Below are 23,812 nucleotides of genomic sequence, written 5' to 3'. Positions count from 1 at the left end.
AGGCGTGGATAAGAGCAGTAAGTTTTAAGTCATAGGAGGGGTAATTCTTCTTATGACTTTTCAACTGCCTGGACCCATAGGTTATGACTTTCCCATGCTGCATCAGAATACAACCCAACCCTAGGTAAGAGGCATTACTATACATTGTGTATTCACCTGTCCGACTCAGTAAAACCAATACGGGTGCAGTAGTCAACCACTTCTTGAGTTCTGTAAATCTCCTTTCGTAATCCTTATTCCACTCAAACTTGACGTTCTTCCTTGTAAGCCGAGTCAATGGAGCGGCTAGGATAGAAAACCCTTTCATAAATCTGCAGTAATATCCTGTCATTCATAGGAAGGTATGGATCTCCTTAACTGAAGTCAATTTTTCCTAACTGAATACTGCCTCCACCTTCTCAGGATTCACTAACACCCTATCCTTTGATATTATGTACCCCATAAAGGTAGTATGCTCAAGTCAAAACCTACACTTGCTTAGTTTTGTATATATCTTTTTTCCTGTGAACTTGTAAAACATGAGTCAGTTGATGAGTGTGTTCGTCTCTGCTCATTGAATAGATCAGTATTTTATAAATGAATATGATAACAAACTAATATAGGAATTGCCTAAAAACTCTGTTCATCATAGTGTCCGTACTTAGTTCTGAAAGTTATTTTGGGAATGTTCTCTGCCCTGATCTTCACCCCTAATGAATAAACCAATTATTCCATATTGGTGTAACAAAGTTAAGATTCAAGCTGTTTGTATTCGAGAAGATTTTGGTGAATTTAAAAATTTAGGGTTTAAAACTGGTGAAGCAATATTTTTTTTTTTTTAAAAAATATAGATTAGATAATTTGTGTGATGATAAAAAGTTATATCAAATACCACATCATCGGACACGTTATATCTTTATAGACAATAACTAACTTGATTATGTCATGTGGCCAACCTAGGTCCACATGACACCTATACTAACCGGTTAATAGTTAGATATTAATTTTTTTTAAAGTACATGAAACGAAGTAACAAAAAAATAATATAGATTAGATCATTTGTGTGATAATAAAAAGTTATATCAAATACCACATCATCGGACACGTTATATCTTTGTAGACAATAACTAACTTGATTATGTCACGTGGCCAACCTAGGTCTACGACACCTATACTAACCGGTTAATAGTTAGATATTAATTTTTATTTAAATTACATGAAACGAAGTAACAAAAAAATAATATATAAATCGAGTTGAATATTTTAAAATAATATAGATACCAAACTAATGTTTTGGCTAATCAATTATATTTTAGCTAGCAATCTTTATTTTTCTCTTTGAAGAACACAACTTATGTTTGAATATAAATAATATACAATTATGATGATAATAATAATAATTTTTTGTATTACCTCTGCATTTTTATTTTTTATTAATAATGATAGCTTGTGTAACGACTTTCCTATGTAATTTTTATTAGTTAACTTGAACTTAATTAATAAAAGAAGTTACTATAAGATGCAATATGATATATAACGGACATGCAGCATAAATTAATTCCTGTATCCAATGAACAGATTAAAAGATATGAATAATCATACTACACGTAGAAAATAGTTAAAAGAGGGTCCACGAAAAGATAGAGAGATGTCTCACATTTATACCCAAAAAGGAAAGGTTGGTCCACATGTAGCAATTGTGGCACACAATTATTAGCTGTAAAACTGGAACAATATATTAATTATATATAATGCTCCCACAGCATTTTAATAAATATATCTATAATAATAATAATAATAATAATATATTTGTATACATATATAAATATATGCATGTGTATGTATATGTTATTTATCTTCACGAAGGAACCAAATTCCCAACAGTGAGATTTGTCTCTTGTCTTTTCCCTTTGTAAATGGTACCTACTAGGTTGTCTTCCATCAATATAATTTAATTAAATGTTTTGAAAACTAAACTTATCCAAATAACATTCTTAGTTAATGATTTTTGTATTTTTTCTTGAACATCCAACATCATCTTCATATTTAGACTTTTTCTTTGGTAAAACTCTAAATTTAACAACTTAGGATAGATTGATTGGTATTGTCAATGCACTTATTTTACACATAAACTACAAGGTGTTAATAAGAATATACATGGGTTGAAAAATTTCTTTCCTCAAGGAATTCAATTTGTAGAAAGATGAATCAGAGCCCATCTCTTTGGGCTTGGGAAGCTACCAAAATTACTCCACGGGCCAATATATATGTATTATATATAAATTATTTCTTTTGAGATTGAGGTATATCTTACCATATTTATTATTTATTAATGAAAAAAGTAGATATGGTCCCAAATGGATGGCGTTTCCAAAATTGACAAAATCTTCAGATGTGTACCGGATTTACATGGTAGTTATTAACTATTGTGTTTAGAATTCTAATATAAATAAGAATTACATAACTTCGAATTTGAATTATAATTATCAATTATTTGCGCTCAAGATGAGTTTATTATTGAAACATTTCAGATACTATCAAAATCAATAGAACCTAAAATTTCTGTTTTAGTTGCATCTAAAATTATTTAAATTAACTATTTCTCTAAAAACACATTTTCTCAAAAGAAATTAAAATTTTATTTTCTCGTGGTCTAACTAATTACGAACTTCCTAAAATAAAATTTGACCAAAAAAATAATAATTCTTTGATCCAAAGATAACCTAAAAGCGAATAATTTTTTTCGTACTTAAATCAATCTCCTTCCTAAATTATTTCAGGACATATTTCTAACAATATACAATGGCAACAATAGAAACCCTGATTTGCTGTAAAGATTAATAATAAGATTACAGAACGGCTGGAACTTGATCTAAATTCCAAAACCATCACCAAATGCTAAACGCAGTGTCCTACATATCCACATTCAAGTGACCCAACAAGTAGGAGAAATTACATACTCACCTCGTCTACTATGCAAAGGAAGAAAACCAGAATACACTCACTTTTCGAGTTCTGTTCAACTAAGATCCAACTGTTCCAGATGTTATATACAGGCTGCAAAATGAGCATCTGCCAATCTCCATTGTCAGGTGAGAGTGCTTTCATGGCAAAAACCTCGTGAGTATTCAGATCCAAATATTTTCTGTTACTTCCTTGAAGATTCAGCTTCTTGATAACTGACTTTTAGTTAAACAACTTTAACTTACAACTATAAAATAGAGTTTTTATTTTCTTCGGGTGTAATAGGATCCACTGCCAGCATGACCATGATGCCGATAACGTGACCCACCAGTTCTCCCCCCCGTTCCTTCCCAAGAGTTACTGCGGCTGGAAAATCTACTTCCCCCAGTTGGTGTCCAGTTCAATGTCTGGGTCCCTAGAGCGTTAAGCTCCTCCTCATCTCTATCGTTATACTCCAACACCAATCTTTTAATGTCCTGTTTCTCTTCAATCTCTGCTGCTTCTTTCTGTTTTGTGCTCTGTATAAGTGAGCAATCCTTGGGAATGTACATTTGCTTTGTTTGTTGCTTGTTCCCGCGCTTTACAAGAACTTTTACCTGAACCTCCTTTCTTCCTCCAGTTTCCGCATCCAGTACTTCATCACCACTTTCACCTCCAGCTGCCCTCCCGTGGTGATCCCTGGTAGATCCCTCAAATACATTCATAGGTATTGTCATATTCAAAGCAGGTCGGCCACGTAGTTCCTGCTTGCGTTGCTCCATGCTCTCCTGCATTAGGAAATTATGGGTTGTGTCATTATGCTACCAATTCAAAACCCATATTAGATTCAATTGGTCAGAAAGGGAATGGAACATTAAACCCATATTCGATTTAATTGGTCAGAAAGAAAATGGTATATTAGTTCTGAAAGTTTGGATATAATTACACTTGGGTCCAGTATTTTAAAAAATAAATAGTTAGTTATCATATTAAAAGTACATCTAATCACGTCCAGTTTCTCAATAAATGTTAAACACTGGCTTACTACATGCCACATAGACTGTGACTAATAAAAAGCAACATAAGTCATTTTGCTTGAGAAAATACCAAAAAAAAGATCAGATGTTAGCTAATAAAGTAAAGAAAAAAATAATAAAAATGTAAAAGAGCAGATAGCATGTATAGAGGTGAAGTATCACTAATGTTAAACAGAACTACTGACAGTGATAAACTTGCCTGCACCACAGCCCTGAGCTCTAGATCAAAATTGGCTACTTCCAGAGGGTCTGCCTCTGTTATCTTCTGTCTGACATGAACTTCATCATCCTCATCGGAAACAGGTCCAACACCATCACCATCGTCATCGTCATCTTCACTGTCACATCCATCATCACGGTTCTCTTCATCCAACTCTTCTTCTTCACGTCCATCTGGTTCAATGGTGCCACTCCCAGAATCACTATCACTGTCTCCATTGTCATCATGCATTCCCCCATTTTCATCAGCCCCATTTATGATGCTTGGTCCATTTCCTGATATGACATTGGAAGCAGTTCTGATTGAAGACTTCTCGGTGTCAGAGTGCTTCTCACTATTGGACTTGTCAGCTGAGATAGTACGTTCATGTTCCTCAAGTTCTATAATAGCAGCATTAACCTCTTCAAGGGATGTGTACCGAGTCACGTTGGGGCGTAAGTCCGCAAATAAGTCCTGCAAGTGCTTCAAATTGTAAGTTCATCCTAATATAAAAGAATAGGGGACAACTCTGACACGGAAAGGTTACAGCAAGGGCTAATTCTTAGAACGTGTGCAACTAACACTATAAATCCTTAACTCCTCCCCACCTAGTAGAAAGGATTGGAAACTTGGGTTTCTCTTTCTCCACTTCCTTTGGTTCATGCACATGGGTAAAAATAACCAGCATTAACTATGAGGTTGCCATAAATCATAGAGATGCTTTGGATATTGAGATCTTATGATCAATTACAAGAGGACTATTTCTTACAAGAGAACATAGAAAGGATATAACAGGTAAACAGATTATACTTGAACCGAAACATGTGCCTGATTTGGAAGGTCAACCACTTGGCTATAAATGTTATGTTCACTATTACAAACAAATATGCTGAAGAAACTAAAATCAATGGAATAACTTGCCACAAGTTGCTCAACATTAAGCAGAGAAGATGGATAATTACAAGTTAAGGTAGTTATCCAAAATATTAATTATAAGTTCATGATGAAATTACAGATTTAGGTTCAATAAGATTGAACATTCATATAAAAGAGGAGAAAAATCATACAGACTTCTATTTAGACATATATATTACCTCTCTTTTTCGCGTTCCAATAAATAAAGTTTTCTGTTTGGAATCATCTTAGGTCTAACTCCTATTACTTTGGCATTGCAACTGCATATTTACAGCACAGACGTAATCAGTTGAACTTTTGATTAATTAACATCTCTTTTTTTTATTTTGACTGACCTCCTCCTTTCTTTTATTTGCGGGAGGTCAAATTCAGATTTAGATTGCTGTTTACTTATTTGAGTTCAACCAGAGAATTATTGAGGTGAAATTTGGTATGGTAGATGGAGTGTGGTACTCCAGAGTTTCAGTTAGATCACATGGTAACAGATTGTGGAAGAAGATTTGCACAGGAAGAGAAAAGTTCAGGAGTGACTTATTTGGAGAATTGGAGATGAGGAGAGGATTAGATTCTGTGTCAGACATTTGGCTTGAAGGCGGGGGCATTAAGAGATCTGTTTCCACGAATTTTTGCTATTGCGCGGTATAAGGATATTTCTATTAAAGAGGCACTCAGAAATGGCGGGGGTACTCAGGGAGTGGCATGTGGAGGTCGTGCAGAATCTCACTGAATAAGAAGTAAATGAATATGAACCTCTTTTGAGCTCTTTGACATCAGTTTTGCTGAATGAGGATTATGACCAACTGGTATGGACTGTTAGTGGAACTAGGAAGTTCACTATGGGGACTTCCTACAAATATTTGGACAAGAAAGAACCAATCAAGGGCAATTTTCCGTTCAGGTATATCTAGAAGGTGAACACCACTCCAAAGATATTTTTTTTGCTTGGAAATTAGTTCATGGGTGTGTATTGACCATTGATTAACTAATAAGAAGAGGGAAGATTCTGGTTAATTGGTTATGCTTATGTGAGAGGGAGGAGACTTGCGACCATATTTTGCTTCAGTGCCCCATTGCATATAGCTTATGGTTTAAGGCTTTTCGGATTCTCGGATATAATTGGGTCATGGCTGGCACTATTAAGGAAGAGATATGGGCTCGGAAGGATATCATGAGCCGAAAAAACCTTTGGGGCTAATCCAATTGGCAATTTTTTGGGTTGTGTGGAAAGAAATAAATATGAGAGTTTTTGTGGAGCTGGAGGAAGGTATTGGTAGAATTAGAGAGAGATGGTTCCAAACCTTTAGTGTTTTGGTTATGGGTCAACTTAATTATTCTATGGAGAATTAAGGAAAACTAATTAATACACTAATTGATATGTAAATAATTTTGTACATAAGTTTGCACCTCTTTGGTACTTGTCGTGCTCGATAGGATTTGAACCTACAACATTGAGTAACGACCTAAAATAGTTATTTTTTTTTAGAGAGAAGGATAAGTTATATCAAGATGCCAAGCAATGCAGTTGTTCCCACTGAGAAGGAGAACCCATTGTGATTCCACCATTGTCCACCATAAAACAATCCCCTCACTTTACCCTCCTTGAAGCGTGCAACTTAGAAATAAAAGAAAGGAGTCTTTCAAAGGAATGCACCATGGATCATGCCAAAGTCTAATACTAGTATATCTCACTAACTCTAAACTGAGTGTGCCCAATAACCACATGCCAATTATGGAAAATATGCCTCCAACGACTCTGACCAACAGCACCTTTGCCTACCTTAGATTGCCAGCTGTCAGGTGCAAACCGAATTTGGCACTCAGAAACCTCCACCAGAAGGTGCCCTTCCCAGAAAAAAATGTGCCATTATTAGAACAAATATCTATGTTGGCATTCGCCAGAAAAGCTTTCTTGACAGAGACCAACAGCCCAATCCCAAGGCTGCCAAACCTCAAAGGTTTCTTCAGCTAATCCCAAGTGACTGAATGGAAATTCCTATGCCCATCAGAATTGCCACACAAGTTAGGCATTGAATCGCTTAAATCCTTTTTGCAACCACTGCAGGGATGGAGAATTGTCAAAGTAAATAAATAAGGAGGTTAGACTAGGAACCTTTGATGAGCATGAGCCTGTCTCCAGTTGACAAATAGTTCTTCTTCCACCCCAACCAGCCTCTTTTCTATTTTAGGCATGATAGGATCCCATAAAGACAAATCCTTGATATTGGCATTGGGGGAGCAGCAAGTACTTAATGGAAGGCACTGGCTTTGCAACCCAGACCATGAGCCATACAAGCAACATAGCACTAGCACTGATACTAACCACCTTTAATTTACCATAGTTTATCTTTAAACCCAACACAGCCTGAAAATATAGTAAAACGCATCTGAAGTTGGTAAGTTCCTTTTGAAGCTTAAAAAAAAGTAGTGTCATCTGCAACCATAAAAATGGATTAAACCACCAAATGATGTTCATCACTGCCAAAAAACCCTTGATAAGACCCAACTCCTTAGCTTTAAGGATAAGGTGGTTTAAAGCGTCAATCGCCAGAATGAACAAAGAGAGTGAAAGTGGATCTCCTAGATGTTGGTCCCTAGATGATTGGAAGAAACTTGATGACCCACATAGATAATGACCCAGAGAAGAGAGTTGAGATGCATTGGGGTACGTGTTTACTCTATTTCTCACTGAAGCCCATCCTTCCACTGTATAAATGAGAAAAGACCAAGAAGCATGGTCATAGGCTTTTTCACTGTCAACTCCAAAAGGCACACTTGATCATCTTTCCTCCTCATCAGATCCATATACTTGTAAGTCAAGAATCCATCTACTACCAACAAAAGCTTGTTGATCTTCCTTAAAAGCGGATATCACCACTTTACTCAATTATGATCCCAGAACTTTAGGAAGCAATTTACAAATAGAACCCACCAAACTCATCGACCAAAAATCAAGCGGAAACGATCATATGGAGGAGGTAATCTATCTTTTCTTTGCAGATGATACCCTGATTTTCTGTGAGCCAAATAAGAAGATGATGCTTAATTTGAGATGTGTTCTACTTTGTTTTCAAGCGGTTTACAGGGTTTAATATAAATTTGACTAAATCTGAGTTGGTGAGATTGAGTGATGGAAGTGATGAATCGAGATTGGCAAGGGTGTTGGGATGCAAGACACAGGTATTACCAATCAATTATCAGGGGATACCATTGGGGTCCAACTACAAAGATGAGAGAATATAGGATCCGGTGATTGAATTATTTGAAAGAAGATTAGCATGTTGGAAGAGAAATCTCTTATCTAAAAGTGGTAGATTGACACTTATAAAAAGTACGTTGGCTAATCTTTCTCTATATTATTTGCCTATTTTGATAATCCAGTGAAAGTGGCAAAGAATTTAAAGACAATTCAGTGCAGGTTTCTTTGGAAAGTTGCGAAGGATGGGAGAAAGTATTATTTGGTGAAGTGAAGCGAAATCAAGAAGCTTATGGTTCAAGGGGGATTAGGGCTAAGATCCTTTATAGACATGAATCTGGCTTTACAAGGAAAGAAGCTATGGAGATACATGAAGGAGAATGGGAGGCTTTGGAGAAGAGTGATTGATGCTAAATTTGGGTCTATGGATAGAGGATGGTTCACAAGAGTAAATATTAGAAATTCCAGGACAAACAGATAGAAATTCCAGGAGTGTGTTAGTTGGAAAGTGGGAAGAGATAATAACATTTTGTTCTGGAGGGATGATTGGGTGGGTGGGGGAGATCTTCAAAGTCAATTCCCCCTGGTTTTTGTCATTGTACAATTCAAAAATATTACAGTTGCGGAGGCTTACAGAGGAGGTGATGGGACTAGGGTATAGGATGTCAATTTGATCAAAAACCTTAATAATTGGGAGATTGAGAAATATGAGGCATTGCTCCATCTACTTTCTTTGGTTAATCTTAATGGTAATAGAGATCAGCCAGTGTGGAAACTTGAGAAGAAGGAAGAGTTCTCGGTCAAGTCTTACTTAACCATTTGGTAAGAATGAAGGTGCAGGTGAAGTCAGGTTTCCATTCAAGTAGAGATGGAAAGTGAATGCTCTTCCAAGATTTCTTTTTTTTTTTTTTTTTTTGGCATGGGAAGCAGGAAGAAAGTGCATATTGACTATTGAGAAATTAGTAAGGGAAAAATTATGATGAATGGATATTACATGTGTAAGAGAGAAGTAGAGTCCTGCAATTATCTTCTTTTATGGTGCCCTGCGGTTTATAAACTACAGACTATAATTTATGGTTTGTAGGGGATTAAGTGGGTTATTGTTGGGTCGGTTAGAGAGGAGATTTGGACATGGGAAGGATTAAGTAGGGGGAGGAAAAAATAAGTCTCATTCCACTCACTATTTTTTTTAAATAAAGTGTAAATCTATTAACAAAGCACCTAGGGAGTGCAACCCATGTACAAAAAAATTACATGTTTGTTAGGCAATCAATCATGTACCCAAAATTTTCCACCTTGTACATGTCATGCCCCAAAATTAAAGCCTCAAACAAGTGAAACCATCTATCCCTAATTCTATCCATAACACTTTCTACACCATCAAAGACCCTCCTATTTTTTTTCTTTCCAAATAATGCAAAAAATAGTCAACAGAATTAGACCAAAGAATTTACCCTCCCTACCAATCCCCTGCCATGCCCAAATTTCCTCCCCAACAGACCCAGACCCACTGTACCCCCAACAATCCATAGATCATAAACCAAATATGTTGAACAGCCGGGCAATGCAGTAGTAGATGATTACAAGTCTCGGCCTGGCTTTTACACATATAGCAACAATTAACGAGCATTTGACCTCTTTTCATCAAGCAATCAATAGCTAAAATGGCACTCCTACTGGCTTCCCACACAAAGAAAGCAATCTTAGGTGGAGCATTAGTCATCATCTAAACCCAACAGGATTTCATAATATGATTTGACCAAGAACACTCCATTCTTTTTGGGTTTCCAAATCAGCTTGTCCTCATCTCTCAATACCCATAGATTTGATTGAATTAATAGAAGACTCTCATATTCCTCAACTTCCCAATCGTTAAGATTCCTAGTAACCGCCACCTCCCAATCTCCCCCACTTCTCTCACCAGCCGAAGCCGCCTCCACTGTCATATTTTTATTCTGCGCTAAAGCATAAATTCGAGGAAACCTCTCCTTAAGACAGCCCCCATCAGTCCACACATCTTCCCAAAAAATGATTTTATTGCCCCTGCCCAACTTCCATTTAATACACGAACTCCATTTCTCACCTCCCGCACAAATACTCCTCCAAAGTCCACTTCCATGTTTTCCAACAGCAACATTCCAGCCTGCTCTGCCCTTCCATCTACCCCATCTCACCTCCACTATTCTCTTCCACAGCCTTCCTTCCTCATCAAGATAACGCGACAACCATTTACCATGTAAGGCTTTATTCATTTCCAACAAAGATCTAATGCCCAAACCCCCAACCTGATTCGGTTTTTTAACCTCCTTTCAATTCACATGGTGGTATCGTCTCCTCTCATCATCATCACCCAAAAGAAACGGCATTGTATCCTCTCTAGTTTTCTCGCCACCTTCACTGATAATAGAAGAGTCGTAAGATAGTATATGGGGATATTGAATAAACTACTTTTTCCGAAAATAAGTCGAGCCCCCTTAGATAGAAAATTTCTCTTCCAATTGGCCAATCTTTTATCATACATCTCAATCACCAGATCCCACAAAGCACTATCCTTAACTCTAGCACCCAACGAAACTCTCAAATATTTTAAAGAGATTCACTTTTCTGGTTCCCATCAAACCAGCATAAAATACCAGCTCACACTCCTTCCCCACACTTACCATTTCCGATTTTTCAAGATTAATATATAGGCCCGATACAGCTCGGAAACACAGGAAAATTCCTCGAAGATTCAACACCATTCCTTATCTGGTTGGCAGAAAATAAGTGTATTGTCAGCGAAGAAAAGATGTGACGCCTCCACCTCACATTCCTCCTCCCCACCCAGACACCTCTCAAAAGCTCCCCCTCCCCCCGACCCTCTCTATGATCTTGCTAAGGGCTTCCACTTACTATATTTTCGGTGATTTGGAAAAAGAGAAATGATAGAGCTTTTGAGGGGGGTAAAAGAACAATGTACTAAACTTAGGGATAGATTGCTACATTACTTGGGATCTTTGATGTTAGGGCAGCCTATTTATAACAAAGAGAATTTAGGAAATGTTATAGACATAACCACTAACATGTAAATAATTTTGTACATAAGTGGCGCCGCCTTGGTGCTTAATCTTGGTATACTTTTTATTTCACAAAAAAAAAAAAAAAAAAAAAGAAGTAAGCATCCAAGTTGGAAACTAACAACTCAAGTCAGCAAACTCAAAAAACAAGTCTACAATCTCACTCTTCAAAAAAGCACAATTATGAAGGATGAACACCGTGCTAAATCCATCTAGCCCCAAAAACCTTATCCCTGTTCCAAGAGCGAAGAGCTCCAAAGATCTCATCCTCCGCAAAAAGGGAGTCTCAGTAGATTCTTGATCGTCCAAACTCACCAAAAGAAGGGCCATCAAGCTTTAGTCTCCATCCCTTGGTTTCATGCAGCAAATTCACATGAGAGACTTTGTGTTTGCCGCATCCCATCATTGGAATCAATAGTATTACCCTTCACCACAATTTTTGGAAAAAAAAGTTGCTTCTCATCTTGGCCTTAGACATCACGTGAAAAAATTTTGTATTATGTCCCTTTCCTTGAACCACCTTTTCTTAAAGCACATATCCAAGAATGTTGCCTCCATCTAATCTCTTCCATATTAAGCAATTCAGCAAGCTTGAGTTTGGCATAATTCCTTTTTTCAATCTCAATGCCTTGAAGGCCTCTAACCTCTTATGTTTGTCCAGGTCATCTATAGGTGTTAACAATCCATCTGAGCAAAAAAAAAATACAGAAGCAAACACTCTCTCTGCTCCAAATGTTCACCCTACTTTGGCATGAGCTGCCTTAGAGAAGACCTTAAAGTTGGCAAAACCCACACGTTAACCTCTTCCCATACCTTTTTAACCAAATATGTGAAGCCATCTACCTTAAACCACATATTCCCAAATCTAAAAGGGTTGACCCTCTTAAGGTCAAACAGATAAGAAAATGGTCAAAGATGGTCCGGGGGAGTCTAGACTACAACATCCCAAGGAAATATTCCTCCATGACCAAAGAGGCCAAAAATCTATCAACAACATGAAAAGGAGGGATTATCCTTGCAGTTGGACCAGTTCCTCTTACTACATGGATCAAATCAATCATAATATCCCTCAATTCCTCCAAACAATTTGTTGATGCTCATCCACTAGACCTCTCTATAGGAGAAAGGAGCACATTGAAATCACCGCCAATGATCTAGAAGTTGTCAGAGAACCAATAAGCCTACTTGAGATCATCCACAACATACTCCTCTCGTCTCCTTCACCTTTTCCATACACTCCTATAAACCACCATTTTAAACTAGAATCCTTATCACTCAATTCACAAGAGATGAAAGTCTTAATCTTTTACCCCTTGATCCAATCAAGCCTACCTTAAAACTTGTTCTTCCTATTACTAAAACCAAAGAATAATGGTATAACTGCCCTGCAAGTCAAATTCAATAAAAGTGGTAGTGCACCTTTACTGATAATATATCCCTGGCAGTGTATCAAAAATTGATCAAGTATTATATATACACATACACCTACAAATATGTATGATATTGAATTTACAATTTCTAGTAAGGATATCAAATCAAACAACTTCTCAAGCTTTAAAGCTTGTAATTCCTATTGCTAAAACCAAAGGAAAAAACAGCATAACTGACCTGCAAGTCAAATTCAACATCAAGTGGTAGGGAACCTTTACTGAGTATATATCTCTGGAAGTGTATCAAGAACCGATCAAGTTTTCTCTTGGAGGAACCTCGGTCAAAGTAGTGTCCACATGTCTCAAGAAGAGTGATTACCATCCTAATACGGAAACAATCTTCTTGTGGATCGAGCACCTCTTGCTAATAGCAGGAATAAAATAAAAATGTATTACTATCTATGGGAACAGAAAAAATGAACTAGCAAAACAAATTGCTAAAAAGGAGCAGAAAAGCCAATCGGCTCTCGCCCAATGGTAAAGTCCGGTACATAGAAAAGAGCAGAAGAAACAATAACTGTTCACCAGCAGCGCTTTCAATATATATATATATGTTTCATCAGCATCAAAAACACTAGATGCAACATTATTATAAATAATAAAATATTATTTAATATATTATCTAGTCAAATCTTCTACAAGCAAAAAATTAACTCATGAGACAGTACAGATTTCATATACTTGTGCATAATGGATTTCCCACATACACAAGGCAGCAATGTCTTTAATAATTTCACACATAAACTGGTAGCTCCTAACTTTCGAAGTCCAAAATATGCCTACAAATTCAGAACTCCAACCTCTTTCAGGTGCCTGATAGAAGAAGACTAGGGAAACAAAGTTCCCGGCATAAAATTTCGATCAGAATACTACCGATGTTAATAAGACGAATTATAATTCAGGAGTGCAGAGAAAGAAATGAATACTACAAAATTATTAATGACTATGTGGCAAATATTGAGTTAACTCCATCACCATGCCTTGGGCTGAAAATAGATTTATACATCCATACCTCTGGAGTACCATGGCCGAAGATAAGAATCAAGTAAAGTGTCTCAAAAATAACAGATGAATCCACATGCTCATAGTTGTATAATTCTCCTAAAAATCGCATATGAGCAATGCGTTTTTGCTGCATTCCATAGTCATTCAACTCCAGCCCAAGTCTAATCTCTTCCAAAACCTGGAAGTATAAAACAATAAAAATGGTTCCAAGATAGCTTGATAAGAAGCAGAAAACAAGCTTCATGTATACATTCTTTATATGCAAAAACTTCAAAACAAGCAAAGCCCTAACAAGATAAGGACCTTTTTCACTTTTTTCTCCATATCCAAACAAAATATCTATGGTCTTAATGCTAGAATAGCATTTTCAAATCCATGTTTTCTCAGATGAATCAGTTAGCCCATGCAAATGCCTATCCGTAAATAGAAAAAATTCTGTGATGCCATCTTTACATACAGGGAAAAGAACAGCTCACCAGTATGACCAAGAAAAACCTATCTAACGTGGCCCTTAAAGCAGCTGACTTAAACAATAATACGTCATCTAATTCCCAACTCCCTACATCTCAAGGTAGCTAGGATCCACAAACGAGATAGGCTCTTCTATATTTCAAGGTAGAAGAGCCTTGGGCAATTCCACCTCTCCTTCTCACAAGATTAGATATCAACGGCACCCCTTTTTATTTTGCTCAACGAGCATCTCTCTATAATGTGACTAATCTTGGATCTTTTTGATTTAATCTCCACTAGAAGAATATAAATTCTATTTTTTTTCTTCCCTTAGTTTTTTTTTTTTTTTGAAATGAAAGTAGGAAGAGTTTGTATTAATGTGGTGCCAATGAAGCACCGCCCATGTACAAAAGTTTTTACATGTTTATTAGCATATCCACAATGTAGGCAAAATCATCCATACAATCAAGGTTATGCCCTAGAACACTAGAGCCAAAATAGTAAAACCAATTGTCCTTAATAGTATTTAAATCCGCTTCTTTCCTTTCAAAAGCGCAATTTTTTTTTTTTTAAATAAAAAGTATCAAGTGTGTATTAGCATAGTACCAAGAACGGGGGTACCACCCATGTACATAAATTTACAAAAGCGCAGTTATTGCGCTCTTTCCAAATAGCCCAAAATAAAGTAAGGATTATGATGCGAATAGCTTTTTTCCTGCTGTTGATACCTTCCCATGCCAATAATTCAGATTTGATCATGCCAGCCATCACCCAAGATTCTTCTTCCCTTACATAGTTGAGTTGTGGCACCCTCTTGGTGCCTTTTAACATATTTTTTTTCTCTCAAAAGGGTCCACAAATAAAGTTGGTTCCATTCACATGAAAACTGCAGATTTCTCATCGCTCCACACATTCAAGTGCTTATCATTTTCTTTTGTTTATTGGAACTTTATCTCATATTTTATTTAAGCAACTGTATTTCATCTTTGTAGAGAGTGGGATATAATGGACCATGATATCCTAAGCAAACCTTTGTTTGTCAAGCATTAATAATTTTACATTGGCTTTTCATAAGTTCACAAAAGGGGACGTGGTTATTAGTTATGGACTCACCAAAACCAAGGGTCTTATTCAAAAGAGGTTACATTTTTATCCAGGAATGACTTAAATATCAAATCAATGTATACAAGAGCAGAAAGATCTGGAAGAACAGAAACCAACCTCATCTACAACAGCTACTGCAAATTCATCATGATAGCGGCTCAAACCAGCAGTCAGAGAAGCAATCAAGTGAATTTGACCATACTTTCCTTTGTGGACCTTCAAAAAGCACTTTAGAAGGTATTGCTCGCATTCACTCCATGGCAATTTACGAAGTTGCCTCAGCACATGCTCAATAGAAGACTTATCAAGATCCGAGAACAGCAATTTTCTAATGTACTATAAGATGAAATAGATTAAGGAGTTAACAAATATCATAATTGACAGAGAAAAATTGAACTTGAAAAAGGATTTCTACCTGATGTAGTGGAGGACGGACTTTAGAGACTCGTGCTGATCTTTCGGGTGGCTTGCACAGGTAGTAAGCATTTTCGACTAAAGTGCTGTGTCGAGGATCCAGATTTTTCACATTTTTCAGGCGCATCAATATCTCTAACATGTTAGCCATCCGTATAGTAGTTTCAGGAGATCGATACAGGAAACGACCACATGTCTCAAGAAGATTGCAAGCAACATCAATGTTGTGATGAGTAAAATCATCTAAACAAGCCTGGTGAAAAGTGAAAAATGAGTAAACATCTGCTATGAACCCTATAGCTAAATATATTCCCCTTTTCTAAGGATATAAAATTCAATCACAAGGCACAAACGAGTCCCACCCTCTATATCTCAATTCTGATTAAAGATACATATTCTTTTTATGAGCAATTCTAATATCTAACCAGATGAGGAAGACCACAAAGACTAAGCTCCTAATGTTCCATCAATCACACAGATGGAATAAGCAAAGAATGAAGCTGATAACAAGATAGAACACTGCATTTGCTACCTGACTCTTCCTGAGAGACTCGTAGTCGAGGAATACTCTAAGAACCATAACCAAGCAACTTAGGAAGTCAGAATAGTCTAAGTGCTGATTATTTGTATGGAACATACCTTTAAACAACTGAAAACAAGACCAGCTGGGGCTATTTTGAACTTGCAGAGTTCTCCAATAAACCTAATATTCCGGATCTTTGTTTCAATATTCATTTGATCCTGTGGCATATTTAACTTTAGACTCAAATCATGTATACTTGATAGGACTAAAAAGATTTTACCTAGAACAAGAACAATAAGAAGATACTAACCACTCAAAATCAGGCAACATATGCTTTGAAACTAACCTTCTTATTTACTAAGGAGCTAAACTCCTCTTCCAACATCTGCAACAGCATGGTAGAGATATCCTTCATACAAGTTGAGAGTGTGGCAACCAAGCGTGAATAGTATGGCAATAGCTCCAGAGATGTCCTAGGGACATTAAACAATGCCCTCACAAGCCTTTTCCGATTTGACTTAGAATTTAAATAACAAAACTCCACCTAAAAATAGAATTTCAAAAAGAATAGATAATTAAGAACACAATCCTGATGTATATACATCAAGAAACAGAAGCTGAAAGAGCAAGCAAAAAATAATGCCACACTGGAGGAACAAAGTCATTATTACAGTTAGTTGATCAATAAGGTCACGACTAACGCAGCCAGGAAGTCTCTGCAATAGAGCATCCAAATTTGCCCCTTCAAGATTTTTAAGTTTCTCCTTCCCATTTTCTCCTTTCTTGTCTGTATCCCTTTCCTTGCCCTTCTCCTTCTCAGGCTCCTTAACTTTTTCTTCCTTGTCTTTTGCTTTCTCAATGCTTTTCCCCTCTGCCAAACTTCCTGAATCTAGAGAAGTATCTATAGTATCTTGTGCAGGCAGTTGACTTTGAAATGATTCAGAAGCAGATTCCTTAACATACAAAAAGACGAACAATAACCATTAAGTGCCTAGATGTATAGAGAGTTCAGGAAAAAAAAAAACTCATTATGGTAAAAAAAAAATCTATACACAATAAAAACAATCACTGAGCAAAGAGAAATGTTGGGCACGGAATACATATAGTCAAGACCACTTTAAGGGATATCTCCAATTAGAGATCTCTGAGGAAAAATGATACTGACTTCAAACACAGCAAAAGCGAAGTCAGGAACTACACGATACTAGGAACATCCAGATTTTAGCTTACTTACAGTAGGTTTCTCTTGCATCTTTCCAGATTGTTCAGTTGTTTTAGGCTCTGCTTCCCCTAATAATACAGCAGGAACAAATGCCCTACAGGATCATATAGATTGTACCTTAATAGCATTCATTATAAAGAAAATGAAAATAAAATAAATATATCATAAAATCTCTTAGAAAATCCAGATTGTCCAAAGTATTCTTCACAAAATAGAAATCTTGTGAAGGAACCACACCCTGGTTAGCAAATTCAATCAAAATTAAACCGAGCATAATCTGGCAGCAGATCCTTGTCCTTTTTTGGGATAAAATTTTCTTGTCATTACTCATTCCTTATTTATCTGTACTATGTTAAAACGAACCTAAGATCTGGTAAGCATTCATAGAAAGTCCTGGTATCTTCATCATCCCAAATCGCTTCAACAAGAGAAGAATCTTTTCCAGCAGCAGGAGATGAAGCATCCTCTCCAGTAGTAACCCTAGTTGTGTGACCATCCTCAGGCATCACCGGAGGCTGCATATCAAGTGCTTCAGCCAACCTGTTAAGAGTTTACAAGATATGTAGATTAACTCAATGTGCAAAAAGTGGATTAGTTTCCAACCACTGTGCTTGACAAATGTTTTCAATGTACATGAAAAATGTGTGAATAATTAAACAGACTACTAAATTTAACTCCACCAAATACCAATGTTCAATCATTTGCTGACCACATGGAAAGTTTTTTTTTTTTGGGTGGGGGGTTGGGGAGTTACCCTGTCATAATTTAGCTACGAAAAGAAGATAGTACTAATCAAGCAGAACGGCTAATGTACTACTCTTTTCAGACATGAGATGTAAACATAAGAATCCATGAATATTAGATATATTGATATGTCCCTATTCAACTATGTGCAACCAGCACCAGAACAACCATGAAATTGAAATCATAAAGAAACTTACGATGAGATATTGCGATACAAATGGTCATAAGATTTTCGGAGCTTCTCATATGAAGAGGCATTTTCCTCATTAAGCTCCCCTTTAGCATTTATAATCTTTGCATTCTCATGCTCCATTTGCCGCAGTAACTGTTGGAAATTTACAAGTCAGCAATTAGCAAAATTATATGAGGAAATAAACTTTCTTGTAAAAATATGTATAGACAAGAAAAAGAATTAGAAAACTAAAAAAATTTGTAACTGGGAGACTTCAAAGATAGGAAACATATAAGATTGGAAGGAAAGGGTATCAGCTGCAATGAAAGCAGTAAAAGTCTCACAGAATGTTCAGACTGAAGAAGTTCCGCAACAGCATCAGAATATGCATGAAAAGCCTTCCTGAAAATTTTCTTCTGATCTGTTGTGATGTTTAGGCCCTTAGAATACTGAGACAAAATATAATCAGAGAAGACAATCTATAATAAGATCAGCAATAAAGATGAACTAGCTGAGGACAACATGGAAATGCAAGGGCATTATAATTCTCATCAAAATATAGGTCAAAGAAGTGACTGATACTTACAAACACAATATGTAACACTTCTAACCATAAGAAGGCACATATAAATTGCAAAAGTTCACCAAACAATAAAGAAAGCATGTTAAAACAAAAAAGAAATACTGGCTTAAAAGACCAAAAAGAATGCCAGACCTCTTCATCTTGGCCAGAGAGGGGAAGCCCTAGGAAAACTCTTCCTTGTTTAGCAAAACTAGCCAGGAGAGTCAAATTTGTCTGAGTAGTATCTCGGTCCTTCAAGTGTTCAACACTAGTAAGGTCCTTAATAATATTGGTGAAGATGCCACTATCTTCTATCACTCCAACAAAGTAAAGCTCCACAAGGAGTCTCAGAGTACTTCGCTTTTTCATGGCCTTCAAATTCCTGTCTGCATCCAAATCATCTCCAGATTTTCCAGGAAAGAAAACTTTTAAGAGTCCTTGCACCAGACTTGGCGAGAAGTCTTTGTACCTTTGGTGAAGTAAAGAGCAGATCTTTGGAAAATAAACAAGTATCAGATACAGCACAAAGAAAACATGTAACTTCCTCAATAAACATTATCCAGTATGCTTTGATATTATCTAGTAAATGCACCGTATAATAGTATCTAACATAAAGCCTGCATCCCGTTAATATGCATGCTAAAACAAACAAACCACATTGAATTCCTTCTGTTTGCTGATCAACAAAACACAGGTGCACTTCATGAGTATTAATCAATCAATGGCTTCCAAACTATTAAACTAGCTGAATGCTGACAGACTTCTCAAATATAGATCAACAAAGGAGACTGACAACAACCACACAAAAAAAAAAAGTAAAACAAGACTCTCATAGACTGAAAACTAAACACGGTTAAGTTATTAGATTGACCAGAAAACTACACGGATAACTTCCTTCCAAAATCAATAGTATTCAAAGCCTTCTGGTGTATATATCCTCAAGAAAGGTCTTTTTCAAAAGAATTTGAATTCTTAATTTACAACATATTGCCTTACTAACACCTTGTTTTGATTCCTCAAATAAACACAATCTAGTTTTGGTTTCTTTTCTATTTTAGCAGTCTACATCAAACAGAAAAAGTTATATCAAATTTAATTTAAACCTAACAAAGAAGAATGTAAATTCCATGAAGTTTTTTTTTTAAAAAAAATGTAAAATTCCATTAAGTATTTTAAAACCTAATAAGCCAATTTAAGTGGGCGAGGTAAACTAAAAAATAAGGTTTTTTAAGAAACTTATAAATAAAGAAAACATATAAATAAGATGGATGTCTAAGCCCCATTAAACAGACAAAAAGCTGAATGAATATCCAACAAAGCCAACCTGAACTGCTGCTTGAATGTCTGAACTTTTAAGCTTCGCATCACAAATAGCCGTCACAGCCTCACTAACAAATTTGCTAAGGTTGACATTTCGCAGCTCATCCATCAGCACTTCTCGCTGTTCTTCATTTATCTGCTTTAATTTCTTAATTACTGCTGTGTTCCGCTTGATGCTAGAATCCAATGTCCTAAGGAAGCCTGAGTCTGGAACCAAGAGTAAAACACAAATAAAAATGAAGCAGTGATTAGCGTCAAAGTATTGAAAGATACAGTCCTTCAGAAAATTATTTGAAACTATATGTCCGTTCAACATGGCATAACAAGGTAGAACCAATTAAGACATAGCTATAAATACTATAAATACTATCAACTGGTTGAATCAATGCTTTCTTATAAGCAGAAATAGCTAAACACATTCATTGTCAATTGTTTTTTTTTCAAATAAAAAATAAGACATTCCCAAGTCAATTGTGGTCCACATGGACAAGGAACCGGTGGGAAGAAGTCCTAGCAATAATGAGAATGAAATGGTTAGTGGCTGGGTCAATTGATGACAATGTTTGATTAAAACAAACAGAGAAACTGAAGAGCATTTGGAGGAGAAATCACCCCTTTCGATGGGATTCAGGATAACTACTTTAAGACCCACAGTCAAATAGACATACTTTCACCCAAAAAAAAAAGGTTCTTAGAAAGGAATATAGTCTTTGGATAGCCAAATGCTTGTCCCTTCATCAGGGACAATTTCTTTGTCAAATCTGAACTACGCCTCCAATGAAATTACTACAGCAATCAAACCACCAGAAAAGTTCATCTTTCTTACCATCAAAACATCTTCTCGACATTCCTCATAACTAAAGTCCCTCTCACTGTATCCCCTATGAAGCGTTTTTCTATTCCAATTGGGATATGTACAAGTACCATTAAAGGTTTCTTATTTCAACAACTAGTCAATCATTGTTCAGTTACATTTTTAAAAAGAGGGGGGTAAACTCATGTATTAACTAGTTTAACTAACCAGGCCTTTCAGGATTCAAATTGCTTTGACGAAGAGCCATCTTTGCCTCAATTGACTTCTTAATTTCCTCCAGACGAGCAACAGCTTCCTGCAGATCAGAATTTAAAGAGAACTATTCAATGATTTATTAACGAAAGAATTAGGGCCATTCCAAAAATGAGCACAGACTTGTTTTATAGTAGATACTAATTGGGAACAATATAACAACAAACCAGAAGTCATAACAACTCTTTTTTACCAATAGGAACTCTTTGTAGTAAAGAATTACTGCTGAATTCTTAAAGCATATTAATGAGTCAGTTCTAGGGCCAACTCGTATAAACGCTCATATTGATAGATACATTAAATTCACCTCAGCATCTTGCTTGCCACTAAGTCCACTTCCAAGATGGCATTCCTCCTCCTGCTGATCCATCTTCCAGTTGTATTCTCCGTTATAAGACTGCCCAGGACGGATCAAAGATTTTATTAGCAAAAACAAGAACCAAAGAATGAAAGGCAATGTGGGCAATATAAAGCATTCTTGAATCAATTTGTGGAACCATTGTAATAAAAGAACCATATATACCCTTCTAACGTCAAAAATTAATCCAAAGCTAAAAAACTATAAATATTGCAGCCATTACCATTGCACATTAAATTAAAATCAAAAGAACAACAAAGTTAATCTTCAAACTTGTCAAAATGCCCGATGACCCTGTATACAAGGCAATGTTATAACTCTTGTTAATTTGTTAGCCTTGTTCACCCTCCTGGCTGGGTGCAACTGCATGGTGGATACGCCAAAAATGGATTTCCTGTGTGGGAAGAGGGGGAGAATCCTAGTTAATGGCTACCCTATGCGTTTGTAAATAATGAATCCCCAACTATCTTCTCCTTTGGTCTTATAGAGGCAATGAAGTTGTGCAATGCATCTTTCAACCTCCTCAACTTAGTAGAGTTGTTTCTGGTATGGTTGTAGATCAGTCATGGCCATAATTCATAAAGCTAAGAAGAAGCCTCTCCACCTTATTTCATTGGCTATTTCTGGGCCATATGGAAAGAAAGAAGGAAATAGAAGAATTTTATCGAAAATTTGCTCTCATTTTGTTAGACGTGGAAATCATGAGTTCAAGACCTTGTAAATGGCTTCTCTATATGAGTGATACCGCCTTGTACCTTGTTTATGACATTCTAATCTCTTCCTCTCAAAAAAAGTAAAACATTAACCTATGTATAATAAAACATTAACCTATGTATAACCAATAAAATAATTACTAGAAAAAGTATTGAGATCCACCCCATTAGTTTATAATTCCACTGCGAAAAATAGCAATCAAATCAGAAACAGAAGAAAGATTTCCTCTATTATTGTATCCCTTAATGCTCCTTCTAAATTTTTAAAGCATCACCTGCGCCCTAACTAGCTAAATTTTTACACAGTATAATACAAGACTGATAAACAAAAAGGATCTGAACTCATAAAAATGATAATGCACGAGAAACAAGAGACATCGAGCAGTGATAACTAAGCTAAACCAAATTGGAATTATAGCTTAAAATTATTAAAGAAACTTTATTTATAAAACTGGAGTAAAAATCAAATTAAGATAGTTCGAATTAAACACACCACAAGTAAATCAGCAGCAAAACACTGTAACTCATAATCGAAATTTATTTCAACCAAATTATCTACATAAACCTGAGTCAAATGCCAAGTGACTCCCGATTGGATTCAAATAATTTAACCAAATAAAAACCACACAGCTATAATTTCTTCAAAAAACTATAACATTAAAACAACAAACCTAATCATGTAGTTAATAATATTTCCTTGGTATTGCAAAAAGTAAGCAGGTAAAAATTCGCAACATGTGAGTGTGTATATATATATAGAGAGAGAGAGAGAGAGGAGGACGGATAGTTAGGATTACCTGGTTACGGATTACGCCAGAGTCTACGCGGAAAAGCGAACTGAAGATGACTTGCTCGCCTGCAACGCAGTGGGTACATACGAACGAACGAGAGAGAGAGAGAGAGAGAGAGAGAGAGAGAGGGGGATGAGAGAAGTGGAGAACCGAGTCTGAAAAGAGCATCTCGGAACCGAATCGTGCATGAATTCCGGGTCACGGCTTTGGGCTTGGGATATTGGTTTGAAATTTGGGGGAGAGGGAAGGCCCACTTTAAGCCCGTTTTCAAGTTAAATCCATGATCGGCCTTTAAAGCCCGGTCAAATGTTAAAAATATATTTATAACATAATCTTTTTGTTATATAATAAATAATTGTTATAACATGATTTTTTGTTACAAGATTACACTACTTTTTATACTTTGCGGCATAAAGTCATTGATTTAAATCTATATAAAAAAATTTTATACTTTTTTTTTATGTTTGTTTTGATAATCTTTCTATTAAAGATTATAAATGTTTTGTTGTTGCGTCAACTTACTTATTTTGTAAAATTTTTAATTTATATATATTATTTTATCAAACATATGTTGTTTAAATTAAATAAAAGTATGTTAATATTATATTTTTTGTTT

General features: G+C 36.0%; 1 protein-coding gene across 1 annotated transcript; it reads right to left on the bottom strand.

The window, feature by feature from the left end:
• Positions 1 to 2,782: 2,782 nt before the first annotated feature.
• On the bottom strand, positions 2,783 to 23,361 carry LOC110824017 (regulator of nonsense transcripts UPF2). Its single transcript, XM_088213016.1, has 18 exons — positions 23,203 to 23,361; positions 21,642 to 21,731; positions 21,290 to 21,377; positions 20,273 to 20,475; positions 19,102 to 19,440; positions 18,731 to 18,835; positions 18,412 to 18,539; positions 17,834 to 18,010; positions 17,483 to 17,564; positions 16,920 to 17,201; positions 16,595 to 16,792; positions 16,365 to 16,466; positions 15,727 to 15,978; positions 15,429 to 15,647; positions 13,765 to 13,935; positions 12,931 to 13,116; positions 4,159 to 4,632; positions 2,783 to 3,710 (listed from the first exon to the last, which is right to left on the bottom strand). Exons 2-18 carry the CDS (start codon positions 21,702 to 21,704, stop codon positions 3,207 to 3,209), a joined length of 3,573 nt encoding a protein of 1,190 aa, XP_088069142.1. The 5' UTR covers positions 21,705 to 21,731; positions 23,203 to 23,361; the 3' UTR covers positions 2,783 to 3,206.
• Positions 23,362 to 23,812: the final 451 nt, after the last annotated feature.

This window comes from Carica papaya, chromosome 2 (assembly GCF_054855325.1).
Source record: "Carica papaya isolate Zhongbai chromosome 2, ASM5485532v1, whole genome shotgun sequence".
NCBI lineage: Eukaryota > Viridiplantae > Streptophyta > Magnoliopsida > Brassicales > Caricaceae > Carica > Carica papaya.
This window is presented reverse-complemented; position numbering and strand designations above follow the sequence as displayed.